Source organism: Eschscholzia californica, unplaced genomic scaffold (assembly GCF_041429995.1).
Source record: "Eschscholzia californica isolate CP2 unplaced genomic scaffold, dmEscCali1.0.p SCAF_1, whole genome shotgun sequence".
NCBI lineage: Eukaryota > Viridiplantae > Streptophyta > Magnoliopsida > Ranunculales > Papaveraceae > Eschscholzia > Eschscholzia californica.
The window spans coordinates 21599948-21621657 of NW_028238198.1; the positions used below are offsets into that span (position 1 = coordinate 21599948).

The 21710-nt window shown below is 37.3% G+C and overlaps 2 protein-coding genes across 3 annotated transcripts; both read right to left on the bottom strand.

Annotated features, from left to right (window-relative positions):
- Positions 1-892: 892 nt before the first annotated feature.
- On the bottom strand, positions 893-4753 carry SC35 (serine/arginine-rich splicing factor-like protein, putative). 2 transcript variants are annotated; one of them, XR_015230110.1, is made up of 11 exons: positions 4515-4753; positions 4336-4414; positions 4161-4240; positions 3977-4043; positions 3597-3668; positions 3091-3321; positions 2822-3011; positions 2649-2736; positions 2266-2438; positions 1788-1991; positions 893-1686 (listed from the first exon to the last, which is right to left on the bottom strand). XR_015230110.1 is itself a non-coding variant. In XM_086651616.1 (8 exons), exons 1-8 carry the CDS (start codon positions 4588-4590, stop codon positions 2731-2733), a joined length of 801 nt encoding a protein of 266 aa, XP_086507742.1. In that variant the 5' UTR covers positions 4591-4753; the 3' UTR covers positions 2528-2730. The 2 variants fall into 2 exon arrangements, 1 of the variants encoding a protein (XP_086507742.1); XM_086651616.1 differs by lacking the exons at positions 893-1686; positions 1788-1991; positions 2266-2438 and having other exon boundaries at positions 2528-2736.
- Positions 4754-7953: 3200 nt separating this feature from the next.
- On the bottom strand, positions 7954-15422 carry LOC147565111 (uncharacterized). Its single transcript, XM_086651618.1, has 5 exons — positions 14910-15422; positions 14754-14807; positions 13656-13809; positions 8568-8635; positions 7954-8192 (listed from the first exon to the last, which is right to left on the bottom strand). Exons 1-4 carry the CDS (start codon positions 15306-15308, stop codon positions 8607-8609), a joined length of 636 nt encoding a protein of 211 aa, XP_086507744.1. The 5' UTR covers positions 15309-15422; the 3' UTR covers positions 7954-8192; positions 8568-8606.
- Between the last annotated feature and the right edge of the window lie 6288 nt (positions 15423-21710).

Consider the following 21710-nt stretch of genomic DNA (forward strand, 5'->3'; position numbering starts at 1 on the left):
ATTTAAACAATTTGGAACTTCAATCCAAGTTCCTTGGCACTTCGCAACAAAAAAATTTCCTTCACACTTTTCGAAATTTTGTGCAGAGTTCAATAAGTTCTGAAATCTGACCTCCAGGTCAAGCACAAAAATAATGCTTTTGATAACCAAATTACATGTGCTTTTACTCTACCAGCTCTTTTGCTGCTATACACTCCTAAATGATAAATGAATTGAGCTGGTCAGGAGGCCCAGCTTTATCCAATTAGGCCACACAAGAGGGAAGAAGAGAGCCATTCTCATCAATCAAGCAGTTGACAATTGAATCCAATTTTTTGCGAAAAGAAAAGAAGGCCTGGTTCCAAATTTTTCATGAATAGTGGCGTTGAGTTTCTCGACCCTTTGCCTTAGGATTTGTCAGTTCTATTTCTCGATGGGGGCAGGAAAGGGATATAACTCAACAGTAGAGTGTCACCTTGACGTGGTGGAAGTCATCAGTTCGAGCCTGATTATCCCTAAACCCAATGTGACTTTTTCTATTTTGGCTTGCTCCCCCGTCGTGATCGAATGAGAATGGATAAGAGGCTCGAGGGATTGACGCGAGGGCTTAGGGCGGATTAGTTTAGGTAGGGCGGCCGGCTTACCGAGCGCACTTGTAGGGGTGTGAGACTGCAATCCACAAACTGACACATGGGACTCACCCTTTACGTGGGTATACTAAAGGGGCGAACCGTAAAATAGTCAATAGGCAAAGAGGGCACTATTTTTGTCTTGAAAATGAATATCAAATTAAAATGTTAAAGAGCACACAAGCCACACAGAAAGAAACAAAAGGCAACTATTGGATCATGCTCATCACCACCATAACAAACTTATACCTTGTTAGAATACCCAAAGACATAACACCGATTACTAGATAAATCATTGCAAATATTCCTTAATAGAAAACACCACAGCGTAACCTTGAGATCATACAAATCAATGAGAACAAGCATAGAACCACTAGTAGAACAATATAAAGCAAAAGATGCAAACACAAACCTAAACAATTCGAAACCTACCAACATTCCTGCGACAATCTCATCATAAACCTACACGATTTAGTTATAAAACAAGAATTCGTTACTTCCTAGCATAGTCACATATCTAACTGTTAAGATATGAGTTTCGGGTGCATAGTTGACATAAATTCTAGTATGCATGCCGCAACAGATAAATATTAGAGATCATCAACTTATTAGCGAGCACAATCTGAAAAATCACCTAACGGAACAAACAAAGAGTTCAAGATGCGCATACCATACTGGAAGCAATAACTCATAACCAATAATAAAGAGGGTTGGAAGGGCAGTGACGAACGGTTGAAGGGCATCATGACATGCATATGTCTAGTCTGCACCAAATTATCAAAACTAGTAACATTTTTATCACATCCCAGCAACTAGAAATGATATCACCACACATTCGTAGGACTTCACAGCTACATTCAACGATCGACAGCTATCTAGAGAGGACATGAACAAGAAATTCCAGCTCCTCACAGCTACATTGATGATCGACAGCTATCTATAAAGGACATGAACAGACATTCACAGCACCTCACAGCTACGTACACGATTCAACTGCTACAACTCGGTAAATATCATCATGGCTATCAGCTAACACTTCACTGCTACAGTCACGATCTCTCATGCTATACCCCATTTACTACATGGGTTGGAGCATTAGTCAATACCATTATAGCTTCATATAAGAAGAGGGAAGTCTAATGAAACACACAACCAAAATAGGAGGCATTCATCAATTACCCTGTCCAAATTTCTTGAGAACAGGAACACTGGTACAGTATACTAGATCTCATGTTGGCATCAGCACGAACAATTATCAGATCCATATCACTTGTAGCATACAGCATCAGCCACAGGTATAAACACGTGCAATAATTCGATCACCTTTCAGGTCATCTGACAGCTACAACTAACTTCTCTCACGTCCCCAAACTTTAGAACCATCTAAGGCCACGGAGAATGATCAGGTGTATCCCAATGGTTATAACACTATTCACGAAAGAATGGGGAAAGCTACAATAACTTTAGAGTTTTACTCAGAGTACTCAATGCATTGATGGCATAGTTTGTACTTTTGCCTTTATATCATTGAGATTTTCCACAATACATGGTGAAAATATTTGGTCAGGAAGACGTCACTTAATGTTTGAGTCAAACTCTGAGTAAGACACTAGGAGAAAGAAGTGTTTCTCTAAAAGATCTGAATCATAGGCCTTACCATTCATGATATCATCATGGCAAAATAGCTACATACAACTAGAAGGTGGGGCCCAAATAGCATTTTATTGATTGTAATCAGCACCGATGATTTATGAGTATATACAGCATCAAGAGCTGCCACATCACCATCATCATCACGCCACTGAGCCCTTCACTCTTTCCCGAACAAAACTATAAAATCCCAATATTTTGACCACAACGAGTTAGAATAGTTAGAGGATGAACGATTAACATAATAGAAAAGACATGCACAAAAGAAATAGGAAAAGTACTGCAGAAAATAACCAAATCCTTGTACGACTAGACTTCCCAAACTACTAAAGTGCATGGGCGATTAAGTTCAACAAAGAGATAATAAACCATCAAAATGTTGCAAAATACCAAAACAAGCATTTAGTACTTCGTTGATAACATGCAAAATCCAGAATCATTGGCCTCCCCATGACATACCATGCAGTTTGCATCAATCCTGTAATGGAGATTAATAAGAAAATAACTTAAGATCAGCAGCAACCAATTTCGGGTTATAATCCATAAAAAGCAATGGAACTTACATCAGCATCTGAATTCTTTGGAGACGGGCTTCGAGAATGAACGGGTTTACGTTGTGGAGAAACACTTCTTGGTATTGGAGATCGTTCATCACGGTTGCGTCTATCAGGACTTTCACCCCTTGAAGGGGGAGTCCTCTTGCGTGGAGATGGGCTCCTTTTAGGACTGGGACTACGCCTGGCAGGAGAGGCACTGCAACAAAAACCAAAATATAAAGCAAGGTCAAGGTCATATGATATCTTAAGTATTCATTATCTGTAGATGCTCTTACCTGTCAACGGACCGGCTGCGGCTGCGGCTTCGGCTCCTGCTCCTCTTCCGCTCGTCTTCGTATCTCCCTCGACCGCCTCCCTTGCGGTAACTAGGACTTGCACTTCGGCTCCTACTCCTCTGGCGATAATCCCTTCCCCTCCCACGAGGCCTCTCGTCGTATCTTCCCCTACTCCTACTCCTGCTACGACTTCTCCTTCTGTGATCACGTCCCCTATGATCATCACGGGACCTGAAATGTTTATCATCAGCTACTGCCTTGAGAAAAACAATATCATATCCAAAGAATGTCATATCAGTCTAGTTGCAATAAGTCATATGGTATATCTCACTGCCACATTTCATCCCGACAAGTTAAGTTTTTAAGAAAATTAGCATCTGGAAGACTGGAACCTTGCCTTAGAAGCACAAGTTCGTATTCAACAACGAGCGTTCAGGCAAGCAAGTTAACTGTTTCTGAAACTACAGCAAATTCATAAAAATTTTATCTGAAACAAAAATATGTACCTTGGTCGGGGGCTGCGACTCCTAGACCTTCCTCTTGTCTTCGGAAATGTTTCTACCACTCTACCCTTCGAACTGAAAATAGAGAAGGAACATTATAATTTGTCAATAATCATACTACATAGTACATCCAATTAAAATTGTGCATTATTGTTGTACATTTAATTACAATCAATAAAATGCTATTTGGCTGGGAAAATTTTATGCCAGAAAAAAACTCTTCAAAACTAAACCATTGTCTGGCTAGTAGGTGGGAAATTTCAATTAGCCACTAGGGTTAGCACATTTATTTCAAGGCTTAGTAGTTTGAAAGCAGTTTAGTTGCTAAAAAAAAACATAATTATAACTATCTACTTGTTGGTTAATCATCAATAGTAACTTACATTCTTTCTGCGTTCGGCCCATATTTGGCAAATTGAACCATAATATCTCTTCCATCAACATTTCTTCCTGAAAGTATAAACATATAAACCCTAATTTTAATACAAAAATAGAACAATTTAAACAAATTTTCAAAAATCAAATATTTCAACAAATCCATTAAAATAAACTAAAAGGAAGAAGTACCATCGAGCTTCTCCACTGCTTTCTGAGCTTCCTCTGCGTACTTGTACCGAACGAAGGCAAATCCACGTGAATCACCAGTCCTGAAATACCAAACGAAGAAACCCTAATTAAGAATCAATCAATTGCAAAACAGTATGTAAGAAAAACCCAGATAAAGGAAATATATGATTCAAACCTTCGATCTCTTGGTATGAAAATATCAACAACTTTCCCGTACTTATCAAAAAGAGGGAAAAGATCATCTGCGGTAGTACCTGATAAAGAAAATTCATGAAAAAAAATCAAAAAATTAGAACAATGAAAAGAGAACAAATTGAGAGGATGAAAAATCTTAAGAGAAGAGTAGAAGATTACGGAAAGTGATGTTGAGAACAAGGAGAGAGTAGGTATCTTTGATATCTGGTGGACCAGTTCTTCCGAAATGCGACATGGTTACTACAGAAATCTAGAGAGAGAGAGAGAGAGAGAGAGAGAAGGGAGAAGAAGATTAGGGTTAGGGTTATGAGAACTTCTATCTCAAAAGAACGGAAGGCAAAGATTATATCTTTGCTGGGGACGAGACTTCATATATGCCCTTACTGATTCTGTAAATTACGGATATTACCACTCCTCGGACTAAATTGGACGGGGAGCAATGGGCCAATGGCCCACAATCAAACCCAAAGAAGGGGGTAAGGGAAGATTCACCGTAAAAAAAAATTAGAAATTTTATAGTCGCTGCCTAAAGGTGTTAAAGACAGTGTATACTATTTTGCAACCTTGTTAGAGCAGATCCAGTCTCAGCCTGTCTTAGGGCAACTCCAATGTGGGGCTCGGGCTCCCAATTTTGGGAGTCCTTGAACTTTGGGAGCCCCGGGGCTTTTCTCGATTCCAACGTCGGGCTCCCAACCGGGGCTCCCAAATCAAAATAATATATGTGTGCGAAGCACGTGTGCGAAATTTTGATTTTAAATTTCGACTATAAATTATTAGATTTCGACTATGAATTAAAATGTGATATTATTCAAGAAAGATAATTTCAAAAAGATAAACACAAAAAAAATAAAAAAATAAAAGATTAGAGAAAAATACTTAAAAATGAAGTATTTAAAATAATAAGAAGATTAAAAAAAAAATAGTTTAAAAAAAAAATAAAAAAAATAAAAAAAATTAAAATGAAGTGGGGTGGAGCCCGGGAGCATGGGGCTCCCAGCCCCACCGGGAGCCCAGCCCCGGGGCTCCCGGGTTGGAGGCAAGGGGCTGGGGCTCCCAAATTCAAATTGGGAGCCCCAGCCCCCTATACATTGGACATGCTCTTAGGCCGAAAAAACCATTTTTTTCCTCCAAAATTTTCAGCCTCAGCTCAGCCTCAAAAATCCAGCTCCAGTCTTAACCTCTCTTGAGGCTGAAAATTTGAATTTGAAGTTTCTCAATTTACTTAATAAGTTCAATTAAAAAACATTGATTACAACTAATAATTGATTAAAAATTTAAAACTACTTAAATACGACTAATAATTGATTAAAAACAATCGAAAAATCAAAGATAACTAGAAGGGGTTTCTTGGGTCTCGTGGTTGAACGTTAAACTAAGCTTCTCGCGCTGCTATAAGCACTCGTGCCATGTTCGTCGAGAGACCTAACATCAGTCTTCATTAATTCCATCCCATATTTTCGGTCTTGTGTTCTCTATCTGCTTGTAGATACTTTTGTTGAACCCGTAGGGCCTCTTGTTGAACTCGTATAGCTTCCGCCATTGTTGTTGCTCTCTGTTGGGATTCTTCTACTCTATTTTCCAAATATCCCTCATTCGGAGTTTTTGAAGCAGTAGGATTTGCGGAATTTTCTTCGACTCTTGCATTTGCTTTTGCTTGTTTACGACCAATTAGTCTTTCCTCCGATGGATTGGTACCAGAAACTCTTTTGTCGGATGTTGACTCTCCTGGCATGTCTGCCATCCACTTGTTGTGTGTCATCAAAATCTTGTAAACATGTTAGAACCTAAAGCCTTTTCTTTGGTGATTTTTTTATACATTTCTAGTGTTCTTTTTAACTGAAATAAACAAAATATATTCTAAGTTTATATTATGAAGTGAAAAGATAGAAATAAAGGAATTAAAAGTTTGAAACAATTACCCGGTCATAATCGTTTTCTCCGCTTTTTGGAACTTTATTGACTAGCCTCAAAGTAGATATAAAACTTTGACATTCAGAGCTTATCTCACTGAAACGAGATTTACAACTTCTAAGTGTGCGTTGATACTTTGCACTCGCATTATTCATCTGATATTTTTTTTCCAAAATACTTTATATTTTTGACAATTTTCGACAACCGCATCAAATGTGATTTTCAAATAACAATTGGCAAGTAAAATATCTTCATCCGACTTATACGGTTCCCGTTTAGTTACCTTTGTTGAAGTCGTCCCTTCGTGCACAGTATCATCCTCAAATACTTCATAATCATCAACCTCTAATTGAGTCGACGGGTAAATAGAATTAGGGGACAACATTTCCATATAACTTTGCCCGTTCAATTCGTTAGTATCTAGTGGATCCATAGGAAGATCAAATGAAAAATGTAGAAAAAATTTGAAAGAGATTAAAGACGGAAATTGAAAGAGTGGAGAGATAGAAATTGAGAGAGATAGACAAGTGAGAGTGAGATGAATGAGAATGGGTTCAACCCCTATTTATAGGGGTTGAACCAATTCCAGTCGTTGGATTTGCTCCAACGACTGGGAGGAGTCCCCAACGGTCATGTTGGGGACGCTTTAGTCGCCCCGGGCTGAGGCCAAAATTTCAAAATCATGGCCTCAGCCGGGCTCCCATTGGATCTGCTCTTATGGTTGATTCTTATGACTAAGTTTGGTTAAAGGTAATTCCTCCCTACAATTCTTTTCCTCTCTCTCCGGCGGCTTTAACTGATTTTTTTTATTCTTCTTCCTTCTTTTTTCTTCTCCCGTCTCCCCTTCTCCGGTTGAAATAGAGAGAAGAAATATAAATGGAGGCGGTCGGAGTTGGTGGTGGTCGAGGTGGTGGGTAAGAGTCCCTCCTGTTTTTTCTCTACTCTGTCGACGAAGACCCACTTTTCTTCTCTCTCTACTCTGCCAACGAAGACGAAGGAAGTACCCCTATGATTCATTAAAGAAAGAGACTAAAGATAGAATTAAAAAGATATTCATTTCTTAGTGAAAACTGGTTCTAGCAATCCAACATTTTTTTTATAATTGTATCTTTTGATCTAGTGTTTGAAAAGTTTTGAAGTGGTTAAATCCTTCGTAAGTGTTTATCGTCAGTTTTAGGTTGATTTCGAGTGATTATAGAGTGAAACTGCAAATAATAATCAGTCATCTTAAATATGAAAATTTCTAGTGGTCTCAGCCTCGTTATCTGAAAAATTCAAGTAGCCTCGGACTAGTGATCTGGAAAATTTGAGTGTCTCGGACTCGAACCAGTCCGAGAGTATTCTTACTTTCTCGAACTACCCCCGTCCGAAAAAAAAAATGTGCCTATATATAGGCGTTTTCAATCAAACTGGTTTCACAGGAGTTAATGACTCTAGCAGAACGCTAAGACACAAAAAGGCAGAGCGCCTATAGAGGCCCCCTTTAGTTTATCATTTTCTGAGTTTGAGAACAATAAGAAATAATAACACTGATTTTATTAGAGAATTTAGATTTACAGTCATAACCTCACTTGATATACTGATGGCTCTATCTACTCTGTTGATTTTGAGTAACTGAATTTTACAAATAGTAGTTGATGGAAGTATATTTTTAGAGTCCGACCAGTCTGGGGTTCTCAAGAGCATATTAAACCAAACTAGTCTGTTAAAATATTACAATATCTAAAAAGTTACCGACAAGTTACTCATGTTACATATGAAATCTTATAACATTTAAAATTTTGTACGTAAAATTTTAATCTATTAAAGATATTTCAAACTTCGGTTATATGGTGGTACAAATCCAAACGAATCGGCATCTAGGTAAAAAAAAAATGTCAATCTCCCATTGTATCCTCACTGCAGCTGCCAGACCCACTCACCCACCTAGTAATTGAAAGTGATTTAATTAGATAAAAGAAATTATGGACTCTTCTATATATATAAAGTGCTCAAGGAGATTGTTGTGAATAAGAAGGTTTATCTAAAATTCAATTAGTCCCACATTTCTGCGAAGCACGATCTTTGAAGCTTGAGTGACGGCATATCACCTTGTCATACATATTGACTAGGCCTTTTAGGTGATCTAGACTTGGCTAATTAGGTTAGGGAAGTCGGGTGAATAAAGTCAGGTTCAGTTCAAGAAAAGACCATATACCGTGGAATTAGCTACGTGGGTACCTGTCGTGCCTCAATCTCGAAGAATACAAGTGGTAGTGAGACAGATGTTACATAAGAAATCAACAAGATGGTAAAACATACCGTAAGTAAATGTACTCTAACGGGAAATCGTTTGCATCCTTATGAAGGTGGAACTTCTTCACTAGCTCCTGCAAGGATCAAAGTCTTCATGATCACAAGTAAAATATAACTTACCCAACAGAATGATTTGGAGAAAAATTGAAAACAAACTGCAGAAATTCCAGCAACCAGTTGGTAATTTGATTATTTTAGTGGTTGCACTTTTAGCAACTCAGCTAACTCCTAAAAGGCAATTTTATGAACATAAAATCAAAGGTAAGAACCAGCAAATTGTTTTTCTTTCGACAATGAAAAGAGTCTAACTCAATTCTTCCTGTAGTAAATTGCCTGTTTGACTTGCATGTTTAGTTCTCAGGTCATAAGAGATATCCGTGAATGCTGACTTGATACGCCGCGCATAAAACGGACACGTAAAGAAACTTCACTTATCCTTGTGAAACTTACTAAGTGAAGACAAACCTTTTCAGTGTGATATCCTTTAATAAAATGGACATACAATGAAACTAGAGAAGAGACTTGTAAATGGTTAGAATTGAGCCTCTGATGGTTTGTATTCTTGTACAATGGCTGCTACTCATTGAGTCAACACTATCGATAATCAAGCAAGTAATGTCTTAAGGTGCAAAAGTAGCACTCTCACATATTTATTATTTCACTCTGTTACTCGCTTTCGAATAAAGACAGTCCCGACCACTTACACGATGAATCCACGTAATTTCAGGTAATAAATTGTTTTGTAAAATGTTCTTATATTGTTTATGCAACTTGGGATAAAAGAATTGAAAACGCTATTAGTGTATTTGGACCAGCAGTCAGTACTAGCTGATGCTTTCTCATAGTGCGCAGAAACTGACATACAAACCATCAAATTAGGAGTTGGTGGGCATGTGGAACTTGAGGAAAAAAATTATTTTGCATTTTGACTTACACTTGACAGAAGGTGATAGTACAAAGCCTTGCACCACAGGAAGTCAGAAACAAGGAACTCTCTCATTACAAGAGAGCTAAAACACCCGTGGATTACAAAAATAAACAAGAGAAGAAAAAAAACTAGAATACAAAGTCAGAGGTAACCACTGGATCATCCCAGGCAAAATCCCTATAATATAGATATTTAGCCCAACCTTCTGTCTACTCCAATGATAAAGCTGATGATAATCCATTTACTCCGATAAATAGGTTATGGGGGATGCAAACACAAAGAGGGGAGAGTATAATCAAAACTAAAAGATATGGAGGAGAGATGTGACCCGAAGGGGTTTTATATAATTATTGGTTGAATCTTAGAACAATGACATAGCATTTAATCAAACAAGTTCAGCAATGCTAATTAGAACAGGATGGTGACTGAAATACTTCGTCATGACTCGTGAGTATTTATATCAGTTAGTATCCATACGTAACACATGAAGATCAAAGCCTGCTTGACCCAGAATATTGGTGTTGGGTTGCTAAAGTCTAGGATCGCTGCTGGGATACTATTTGGTCAACGAGTAAACATCGAACTTGTGGGAACCTTAAAAGTGGTACACTACTGTGACAAAGATGGTGTAAAATGACAGTAGTTCTTGATGTAGATTGTTGCGGAAGCGTAAAAGTAATGGAATCCACCATTGTTATAAACTAAACTAATGAAATAAAGCGGATAAAATAACGATTAAACGATAAATAAACGAAGAACAACTGAAATAATTAAAGAAGAAGATGCAATCAAGGAGATTTTGTATTTGATGATTCAATTTAATACTTAACAAGACATACCGGACTTCTCTTATATAGAGATTAGACTTTCCTAGATAGACTCAAATAAAGAAAGAAGATTACTACTAAGGATACTTTCCTTGATTGCTAGGACTCTAAATATGGTAACCCTAAATACTAAACTGGAACTTATCCTATTATGAGATCTTGGCCATTGGGCCTGTTATTGAGTTGGCCGTGAGGCCCATTGGTGGGATGGCCGCCATCATACTCCCCCTCTGTGGAACAACTTGTCCCCAAGTTGGTGTCGTCATATATTGGTTCATCCGGATAAAACGGGTAGACATTAGTGATGTGGGAGGTAACTTTGGCGACGATTTTGAAGGCAATCCTTAGTTCCCACTTTGCGCGAAATTTGCCAAAAATTCGAAGAAGACAAATATAGACCAATTCACCAACTAGAATCCGAAACCCATGATGTGAAATATCCCGCAAAATCAATTGCAGGAAACAAACTTCTAACAAATTTCTACATCTCCCGTCATCTAGTAATTCAATGAAGAGGATCATAATACCCACATTATTCTCTCTAAAAAAATTCAACTATGTATTTTGTCATCCTATCGAGGCTTCAACCAACGAGTGAAGAATAAACAATGTTGATCGTGCCATCTTCCCATGGCAAAATTTGCCACTTAACAATCTTCAAGAAGGAGTGAAGTAACATGAACAAGTATGAAGAGAGACTTATTGTAGCAATTCCTAGAAGTTCTTCACCAAGAGACGAAACAACAAATAAAGGAACATAACCTTCAGGATCCTTTAGTATATGCTTCAATATGGTATCACTTGCAAATAAACTCATATCGCTGAATTGATATTCCACCTGTTTGACTATCTCTAATCGAAGATCATCACTGAGTAAATTTTTCAATGAAATTGGAATTGTAAGAGTAGAATATGAAATCAATTGAACTGAATTTTGTTCCCTAGGGTTAAACCGATCAGACCCACTACTAGTACCAATATACTGTAAGTTTGGGTAACCTGAATTTGGAATTTGGATCTTAGCTCTTCGAACAAATTTAAGGGAATTCACGCTTAATGTAGAAGAAAGATTGGTTTTACTATTACTACTGTTTATCTTCTTTTCTTCTACTAGTTCTGACATCTCACTTTCTCTCCCACTTTTATTCATTGTCATAATAACCTTCTCTGCTACAAGAGAAGAATAGTGAAACCCAACACCAAATTGACCAATCACACTAACATCTGCCCCTACCTCTAATGGCTCCATGAATTCCTTTGTTTCAGATTTCTCAATCTTTCCCAAATTGTTCATCAAATCGACTGTCGTCAATCTGATTCCATTATCAATACAGTTTGGTCGGTTTGTAGCTCTTATAACAATTACATGGGCATGAGACTTTAAACCCTCCTTAAGTGTTAAGAGTTGGGAAACAATTTCAAGAATAGAGATATTATAAGGAATTTGTCTAACAGATTTTGCATATGTAAAATCCAGTTTAGATCCAGGAGCAGCTGATCCGAAAGTAACTTTACCGCCTTTAATGTTGGCAATATTAACAAACCCTAGATGTCCTTGTTCATCACCAGTAGTTAGATAAAGAGTTTTTGCTAAAGAAGTACCTTCATAGATAGCATGAAGTTGTTGACTTTCATAACAATCAAGAATAACATGAAGACTTAAAACATTTTTTATAACTGAAAGTGGATGATTTGATGCTAAACTTGATATAGCTGAGTGTGATAGCACCAAACACGTAATTGTTTTACTACTATTGACTTCCTCTGCAAGTTTTGTTCTGCCAATGTCATCTGTACTGACAAAACCGGGACTCTTACCTTGAACCAGATGAAAGTGACCAAGTTCTCGGAGGAATAGGAAGATGGAAGATGAACACATGGTTGTCATTCTTGCAGTGGAAGTGAGCAATTCGTTTTCCCCATTCATTGAATAACTTGTATTTGGGTTATCAAGGACCTCTCCTACAACAATATTGTTCATGGTGGTCGTAGGAATTTTGTGATTCGAAACAACTAATTCTTCTCCCGGGATTATATACGAAGCAAATAATTTGTGTGAGCTTGTGTTATTCATCTCATTGAACTTTTCTTTCTCCGTCATTGAAGAACTAGTATTTATTTTATCAAGAAAATCTCCTTCAACAGTGTCGACCATGGTAGTCGAAGGAATTTCAGATAATTCACTTTGTTCTTCTTTTTCCTCGGTCATTGAGAAATTTTTGTTCTTTTTGTCAAGAACTTCTTTTTCAATACTATCGAACACGGTGACCGAAGTAACATTGGAGAATTGTCTACTTGGTTCAATATTTGTCTCCACATATGAAAAATAATCATCTAAAGGAAGAAAAACATACCTGAAGATGCTTTTCAATGTAGTCCAATCGTCTACGAATTTTTTTCCTTGATTAATGAATCCCCATTGCATTGCATTAAATTGTTCATAGATTCTTTCGGACATATGTTGTTCGATGAGAAAAACCTTATCTTCATCGTGGATATCTTGGTTTATGAACCAATCTTCCATATGTTGAATCCAAAAATTTATATGATATTGACCATCGAATAGAGGAATTTTAGAAACGGTATTAATTTTTTCTGGATATTTTCGATCAACATAAAATTGTTTAGAATCTCGAAAGGGATCCCAATCTAAACGTGGAAAAATTTTCCAGCACTCAAGGAGAGATGTATCCATAAAAAAAATTTCATCTTTTGTTCCCAGATTTTTCAAGCTCTGAATACCAGCTGATGTAGATTGTTGCGGAAGCGTAAAAGTAATGGAATCCACCATTGTTATAAACTAAACTAATGAAATAAAGCGGATAAAATAACGATTAAACGATAAATAAACGAAGAACAACTGAAATAATTAAAGAAGAAGATGCAATCAAGGAGATTTTGTATTTGATGATTCAATTCAATACTTAACAAGACATACCGGACTTCTCTTATATAGAGATTAGACTTTCCTAGATAGACTCAAATAAAGAAAGAAGATTACTACTAAGGATACTTTCCTTGATTGCTAGGACTCTAAATATGGTAACCCTAAATACTAAACTGGAACTTATCCTATTATGAGATCTTGGCCATTGGGCCTGTTATTGAGTTGGCCGTGAGGCCCATTGGTGGGATGGCCGCCATCAGTTCTAGTCCAATTTTGTACTCCGAAACAAGAGGCATACAACAATTTAGCCATACAAGGGACGTCATATTAATATCGCAATTTGCAAGTAGAGGTTGATAAGCATATACAAGACAACCCTTAAAAAAACTGAATAACATGTCCATCGCTTTGCGAACGATGCAAATAGCAAATGAGTTATCTAAGTGATGTACCTCTAATGTTAGACTTGAATCCACAACTAGTTAAATGCTTTGCCAGTGTCTCGCCCAACTCTTGTTGCCAGTTCTGTGTAGCCTTGGCCTCATTTACAGGCCACACAAATGCAGTCTCTGTAGCAAGAATTACATTAGCAGAAGCAACCTGTGGCTGTTCATGCACATAAATCATCAGTGACGCACAAAATTGGCTTAAATAACAAAAGAGAAGAAGAATCTTCATTGATAAAAATTCATATTCTTGCACGTCAAAAACCTTATATTGATTTACAGTGAATAAGAATATTCATGCATGGACCAAAGAAAAACTCATCACCAACCATATAAATCTACGACATCTGCCCTCATTGCCACTTGGCTTTGAGTTGGATGCCCAAACTCAATATGGGAATACACATAGGGCACACACGATAACCATGTCTCCAAAAAAAGAAGACATGTGATAGGTTCAAAGAACCTCACAAGTGATGTGTCGTGTGAGTATAGTTCTACATGGACAAAGAGAAATCTAATGACCAAGAATACTATATCTAGTATCGCTTTATTCATTATCAATTGGTTTTGAAGTGGATCATGTATACTTCATATGGTAGGAGAACTAAGCCCGTAGGTGATAGGCCTAACAGTCACACGTGGTCCACGTCTCCGAAAAAAGAGAAAGCGAAGTCATATGACAAAGAATACTATTATCTCTCCACTCATTGCCATGAGAGGGCCACCGAAATTCAAAGCGGACTCCAGAGAGAAACCAAAATCAACGGCCCTGGTTTGGGTGTCAACACTCTCTGGATTTGTCTATCAAATCCTGTCCGTTGATTTCGTTCTCTCTGAAATCAGTCTAGATTTCTGGTGGCTGTATCACTACCCCATTGCCAATTGGTTTAGACTTCGAATGTTCACAAACTAAATACATACTTAGGAGTTACTATATCTTATTTCAGAAAAGTTGCTTATTGTGCCTTCCCAAATTTGTCTTCATAAAATGTTCAAGCATTTAGGTCTAAACCAGGACATTTGGTCCCTCTCGCTTCTTAATTCATTCAAAATCATAATTTTACAAGTAAAAAATCAGAATCAATGAAAAAGAAATCTTACTTGACTTTCTAATATTCTTTTCACTTTCCCAGCACAACCTCCACAACTCATTCCCTGTAAAAAGATAATCCAAATTATATTTCCATTTCTTCTACCAAAAGATAAATTTTTGAAAGAAATTCAAAACTGAAATTGAAAGATCTGATAACAAATTACTTGGACTTCAAGTATTATGACATCAGTAGACAAATCCGTTACTTCTTCAGATCCCACCACACCAGATTCCGACTTAATTTCTCCTTCGCTTGATCCACCACCACCACCACCATTTCCACCATCATCACCACCACCACCACCACCACCACCACCACCACCACCACCACCACCACCGTAAGAAGAATTAGTACTCGAAATACAACCCAATCTAGAAGAAGGAGAAAATGAACCTCTTACTGACAAATTTCGAATCGAATTAAATGAAGTGAATCGTTTATGAAGAATTTGAGGTGAAGAAGAATACTGGGAATTGATATGAGAAATTACTGGTTTTGATGATGAATTTAGGGTTTTTGATAAAGTGAAAATAGTTGAAGCTGTGGATATTGTTGAATCCATTAGAGATTAAAAAAAACTTCTAACTCATAACGACTCTTTTCTCGTTTTTTCTTCCGTTATTTATGCTTTTAGAAAGCGGGAGTACTGTGAGTTTGTGACTTTGTGAATTGTGAGTATTGAGATAATTGAGTAGATTAATTCATCTTTGGCCCCTAGTTTGTGATCAACTTATCTCTTTAGTATATATATTTTGACCAATACCAATTGTGGCCCCTAACTAACCATTTGGTCATTTAATTTCAAAAAAAAAAAATTTGCCCAGAAATGAATGTCATCCCACACACCTAATCTTCATTGGGATATTTATGTGCAAGGTGGAGAGCGCTTATGAAAACTTGAAAAGGTATGTAGATTGAACGTAAGAGAATGCAGAGTTTCCTTTCTCTAACTCCCATTTGGTTGGATATGGTCGGTACTTCACCTGTCTTCTTTAATTTTATTAAAAAAGAAAATGAGAAAAAACGTTGAGTTAAAATAGGAAAGTATCCGACTTCACAGCCCATTACTAGTCACGACCGAACCACACATTCGTCTTGGTTGTTAAATACGTTCCACACGACAGTAGGTGAAAGAGTAGGGTGATGTATCGTCATAGTTTTGATATTGCACATTTTTAAAAGACATGCTTAGATAACAGGAGCTCAACGTCACAGTGTTTGTAGCACTACCACACTGATGGTAATAGATACACTAGTTACTAGTTAGGGAGCAAATATTTAATTATGTCGAATTTAATCCCTAATGTGGAAGTTAATCAAATATCACAAATTAAACCAGAACTAAACCCCATTTAGCAATACTTTTCACCTACTACCCACCAATTTGAAGTTTCATAGTAATTTAAAGTGTGACTCTCGATAAGAGCACGTGAAGTCAACTCCATACCATAAATTTGAATGTGTATCACCAACCAACTTCCATCTTTTCAAATCTACAAACAAACTCCATTAGAATCACGTGTGTCGGTGCCCCGGTGGCTACTTAAAGAGATGACCTAGGTTAATTAATTCGGTTTGTTTGAAGAAATTTTTTGTTTATTGTGTCTCATCTTATATTCTAGTTTAATCCACAATTGTGAGATTTCATTTACTAATGGTCAATTCTAAGGCTGGGATCTCATGTTTAACGTCTTGCAATTCTCAACCAGCCTTTCTCACACACTCAAAAGTTACCGAACGCTAGTACACTTTTTCTGTAATAACAAATTGGCAACCAATAACCGACTATATAATTACATTGTAACTATTCTTCAAAAAGATAAAAGCAAACGCATTAAAAAAAAATTATTTACATTATTCTCTGCAAGGAGCAACGACAAGCAAGAAAAAATATCTTAACGAAGATGTAGTAAAACTACCCAAAGCTAAAATATATATTAAAAAAAAAAAGATTAACCCGGGGGCTGGGGGTTGTCTTGGTTGATCACTACTGCTCTACGCTTTTGATAGTCCTTGACAAGCTTGATCAACTCATCAAATCGAAGAATAGTTATAGTTGCTTTTATTGCAAACTATTTTACACCACAAAAAAAGGAAACATGAAATTGGGTCGGAGATCCAATTTCATGTTTTTTTTGTCAAAAAGACAAGTTATCTTTTTGTCCTTTTAGGCCCCATATATAGTTTGGAAATAGTCTTGAAGGACAATTCTAAAAGCACTCCCATTTATAATGTCAAAATTGCCCTTAGAATCTTAACTTGCGAAGCTTTGCAAACTGGTTTGCATTGCTTTGCAATCTGGTTTACAGAGCTTTGCAAACTGGTGTGCACTGCTTTGCAATCTGGTTTACAGAGCTTTGCAAACTGGTTTGCACTGCTTTGCAATTTGGTTTGCAGAGCTTTGCAATCCTGTTTGCATTGCTTTGCAATCTGATTTGCCTTGCAATGACTTTGCACACACTTTGCAATCTGGTCTGCAACGCTTTGCAAACTAGTTTGCACTACTTTGCAATTTGATTTGTCTTGCAAAGCTTTGCAATCTGGTTTGCAGAGCTTTGCAAACTGGTTTGCAATCTCGTTTGCAAACTAGTTCGCAAGCTGGTTTGCAATAAGGTCAGTTTCGTCCTTTCCCTATATTAGATTTTAGAAAAATGCCATAGGGAGCTGAAGCCTATAAAAAGTTGATAAATCCTTTTTAACCAAAACTCAAATTTTTAGGGAGTTTTGGCCAAATTTCCCAAAAGGAAAAAGAATTACGTAATAGCAAAAAAAAAAGGAAGTAGAAACCACATTCACTTCATTATGTTAACTTTACTTGTAGCAGGTTCAATAACACCAACTTCCAAATTGGAAGTTGTAGTTCGTTTCGTTAGGTCCAGGCCCACGCTGCAACATTAATCGAAATAATGATGACAATGATATCGTAATAAAGAGCAATTATATTTTCGAGACAAATAGTGAAAAGTATGGGACAATATAACGGTTGAACAAATAATTTCGGTTTAGGAGGACCAATTTCTTTGCTTCCTCGTATGTTATGACATGAATAACTTGTGTCTAAAGTGTACTTCATAACTTTTGTTATGTTTGGTATTATGTGGATTTTGTTCCAATCTTCACAGTCAAGTTATCTTTACGTGTTCTCTCCCTTCCTTTTCAAGTGCCCAAATATGAAAATCACTAAATCAGTTTGGTGTTAGTTGACACAAGTTTGGAAAACATTATCACGAGTATTTGTTTACATGTAGCAGGTACTCTCTCAACGCACTAACAATTGGTTTTGAGTGGGACGTTCATTAACGTATCATGACGTTGGTAATAGGCAAAATGTCAACACATGTTCCATGTCACCCAACAAAAAGGGACACAAGTGAGGCTCAAAGAGAGCCACATGTGAGAGTTATGCAAGAATAGTCTACATGAACAAAGAGTACTCTCGTGATAAAGAGTATAATGGCCTCTCCATTAATAGCCAATCGGTTTTCAAATGGATACCGACAAACTTAAAAAGGTTTGTACCTTGAAAGATGTTGCTTGTCTGCCTTTTGGACAGTACCGGTGGTATGCAGAAAGTTTTGCAACCAAGACAGTTGCATCCTTTGCAGCATTCACGACAAGTACCTGAAATAAAAACAAGCATATTAACTTTCCTAATTCAGACTGCGCACACATCAGACAAAACACAATCATGCTGAAATCTGACTCGAGTCAACTCAGACTTGTTGGAATTTAACATCATTCAACTAAAAGGCCCCTCTTAATTGGTTAGTTTCCAAATCATCCGATATTCTCTTGTAAAATTGATGGTGGGGTAAACTCTAGCAAGCTAAGTAGTGTTGACATATCATCTAATCCTGAATCCCTGGTCATTTATTTTGTCTTCTAAAAAAGGAAAAATGAATTATCTATTTTACCTTCTAATAAAGCTACATCTAACTCCACGGAACAAAGTAAGCCCCCGCTCATGTCGTTGTTGGTAGTACCACTTGTTTGTCCAAATAATCTGACAACACTCAACCCAATATAAGATCACGTAGTTGTAGGCCCAAAACTCTTTTTGTTCTTCTTTTTTTACTCGAAAACATAAAAATATTGTATGAGCCCCGACTTGAGAAAGGATGAGAATGACATATTCTAGCAACAATTCTTTACTTCTTCATTTTGTTGCAACAATTCTTTACTTGCAACATGGAAAAAGTTGGTAAGTCCAGACAAACAATTAACCTATTCCCTATTTTTTGCAGTAAGCATTAATTCTATATATATCTCAACTCAACCATGACTACTGATGAGGTCCGAGGGATTCCGATTTCAACCTTTTAGCTTGACACCGTTTGACCTTCAAAGGAACTTATACCATATGCACCTAGCTACCCATTGTCGACCTCCAACTAAAGCAATGACTAACAAGTTACAACTTCGACATCGTTGAACATAAGAGTCAAGACTAAAATTCACTCCATCTCCATTATCCCTCTCTGATCTAAAAGATAAACTTTTCAGTTATTACCACTTGAAAAACAAATTTTCAACTCACTTCTTCATTTTGAATGCAAAAGTATCATCTGGATTACCTAAAGCTCTATCAGCCAGTTAAAACAAAACTACGTACCATATTATATGTTTCTTTGGTCTTAAACAACCGATGTCTCATACTTGTAGAAGATCCAACAGGAAAACATACATGTATCTTAAATCAAACTTTCTACTTAATACTTCTCAATTTGGGTCTTGCATTGGAGATGCTCTAAGCAACCAAAAAAAGTAAAGTGCTTAAGTTTTGGGTTATTTCCCTAATGCCCCCCTACTTTGTGACCAGCTTCCTGCCTGACCCCCCACTTTACGAGAAATACCCATATGGTCTCCTTCCGTTATAACACCGTTACTCTCTCTCTTTTATTTCTTTTCTCTCTCCTCCAGCATGTTTTCTCTCTCTGCCACCTCGTTAAAACCAGCCAACTCATCATATTCTCCGGCTAAGGTCGCCGACCGACCAATTTTCCGGCCGGCGACCTTCAAGCCTAAAAAAAATAAAATTTATTTCATCTCTCCTCTCTCTCAATTTTTTTTTCCACCTCTCTTTCTCTCTCTAAACTCGGGCGAAGGGGGTTACCCTTCGGCGGAGGACCTTGAAGGTCTGCCCGAACAGATCTTGAAGGTCTGCTCGGGCAGACCTTCGAGGTCTGCTCGGGCAGACCTTCGAGGTCTCCCGACCTCCGGCGAAGGGTAACCCCCTTCGTCGGAGTTTAGAGAGAGAGGTGAAAAAAAAAATTGAGAGAGAGAGAGGAGAGATGAAATAAATTTTTTTTTTTTTTAAGTTTGAAGGTCGCCGGTCGGAAAATTGGTCGGTCGACGACCTTAGCCGGAGAAGATGATGAGTTGGCTGGTTTTAACGAGGTGGCAGAGAGAGAAAACATGCTGGAGGAGAGAGAAAAGAAATGGAAGAGAGAGATTAACGGTGTTATAACGGAAGGGGGCCATATGTGTATTTCTCGTAAAGTAGGGGGCCAGCCGGGAAGCTGGTCACAAAGTAGGGGGCCATTAGGGAAATAACCCTTAAGTTCTCAACCATCTAAATAATAACATACTGGTTGCATCTACCAAACGGAACCACAAGTGACACTGACGATAGAGAGACCTCGTCGAGGCCGACCAGACCCAGTGAAGATTTAACGATGTTCGAGACTTCTTGGCAGGCCACGACTGTTCATTGAAATACCATTATAATGGAAAAGAATTGATTATCTATAAGTTGTAGACGTAATGTTAAAATGTGTCATCATATTGCCGAACTAACACAAGTGACGATTAGATTCTTTTTCGTAAAAAATAGAGAGAGACTAGTATAAGTACACTTTCGAGTTCTGACGTCCCAGTTGGACTGCCGATCACCAACAATATCAGGAGTTTGAGCTGAAACTGTCGTTTTTCCGTAACTGGTGTACCTAATCCACTAAAAGCTCTTAGTGGTGAGTTTACAGAAACCCATATATCTAAGTTCTATCTTGAGTACACCTGAGTAGAAGAGGAGGAAGAGCTTCTCGAGAAGGTATTGTCAGTTACCCCCCTTATACGCGACTATCGCACGTTTTGCTAAAAAGCCAGGAAAGCTGTTATTTGGGACACAAATCAAGAGCTTACAGAATCAACTATCACAATTTTCTCATGATTTGGGACACAAATCAATAGGAAGTTAGACAAATTGATTTCAACTGTTGATCTGAGAATTTCTCCGAAATCTGCCTGAAATTTCTTTACCTCACTTGCAATGAGAATTGAACCTGAGACCTCCGGGTATAGAGTGTATCACTATATCAAATCCTCATGTCCTTATGGTCACCATGGGTTTAACATGTTTGTACCATTGCACCCCTATACACAAATTTATGCAAGTTTACAATCTGTACAAGGAGCCCTAACAAGATAGTCACGCGTTGTCTTAAATCTTAATCAGGACATTTTAAATTTTGGATATTTTTATTTTGAATATTCTTAAAATATTTGTATTTTTTTTTTTTTTTTTTTTTTTTTTTTTTTTGTTGAAACTTAAAATATTTGTATTTGATAACCAAAAACGATATAGTGCATAAGTGCCACAGGCCTTCGAAGCACTCTGGCGACACGACACAAGCCTTTATGAACCTCTACTGTGACAGTCTCATATGGCAATACAAAATCATTATTGCCAGACTTCAATCAATTTTGAATTACCAAGAGACTCACTTTTGTAGACATAGATAGAGTTTCTTAGCCTGCTTGTGGTATGTGTGTCCCACCATATACCAACTATATAAAAGTTGTCGTATTTATTGTGTTTTTTTTTATTGGCATCTAAGAGTCATTACAATGTTTCAACAAAAAAAGAGTCATTGCACTACACGACATCGTTATATTGTTTCAACAAAAAAAAACACGACATCGTTATAAATATATATTATGAAGATAAATCAAGATTTAGCAAACA

What these genes read in the sequence shown, in the direction of transcription:
- SC35 (XM_086651616.1), bottom strand. Translation starts at nt 4,590, where the DNA reads ATGTCGCATTTCGGAAGAACTGGTCCACCAGATATCAAAGATACCTAC. An exon ending in TTCATACCAAGAGATCGAAG is followed by an intron (nt 4,241 to 4,335) that starts GTTTGAATCATA and finishes TTGGTATTTCAG; the next exon opens with GACTGGTGATTCACGTGGAT. An exon ending in AGCAGTGGAGAAGCTCGATG is followed by an intron (nt 4,044 to 4,160) that starts GTACTTCTTCCT and finishes TTATACTTTCAG; the next exon opens with GAAGAAATGTTGATGGAAGA.
- LOC147565111 (XM_086651618.1), bottom strand. Translation starts at nt 15,308, where the DNA reads ATGGATTCAACAATATCCACAGCTTCAACTATTTTCACTTTATCAAAA. An exon ending in TCATAATACTTGAAGTCCAA is followed by an intron (nt 14,808 to 14,909) that starts GTAATTTGTTAT and finishes ATCTTTTTACAG; the next exon opens with GGAATGAGTTGTGGAGGTTG. An exon ending in ATTCAAGTCTAACATTAGAG is followed by an intron (nt 8,636 to 13,655) that starts GTACATCACTTA and finishes TGATCCTTGCAG; the next exon opens with GAGCTAGTGAAGAAGTTCCA.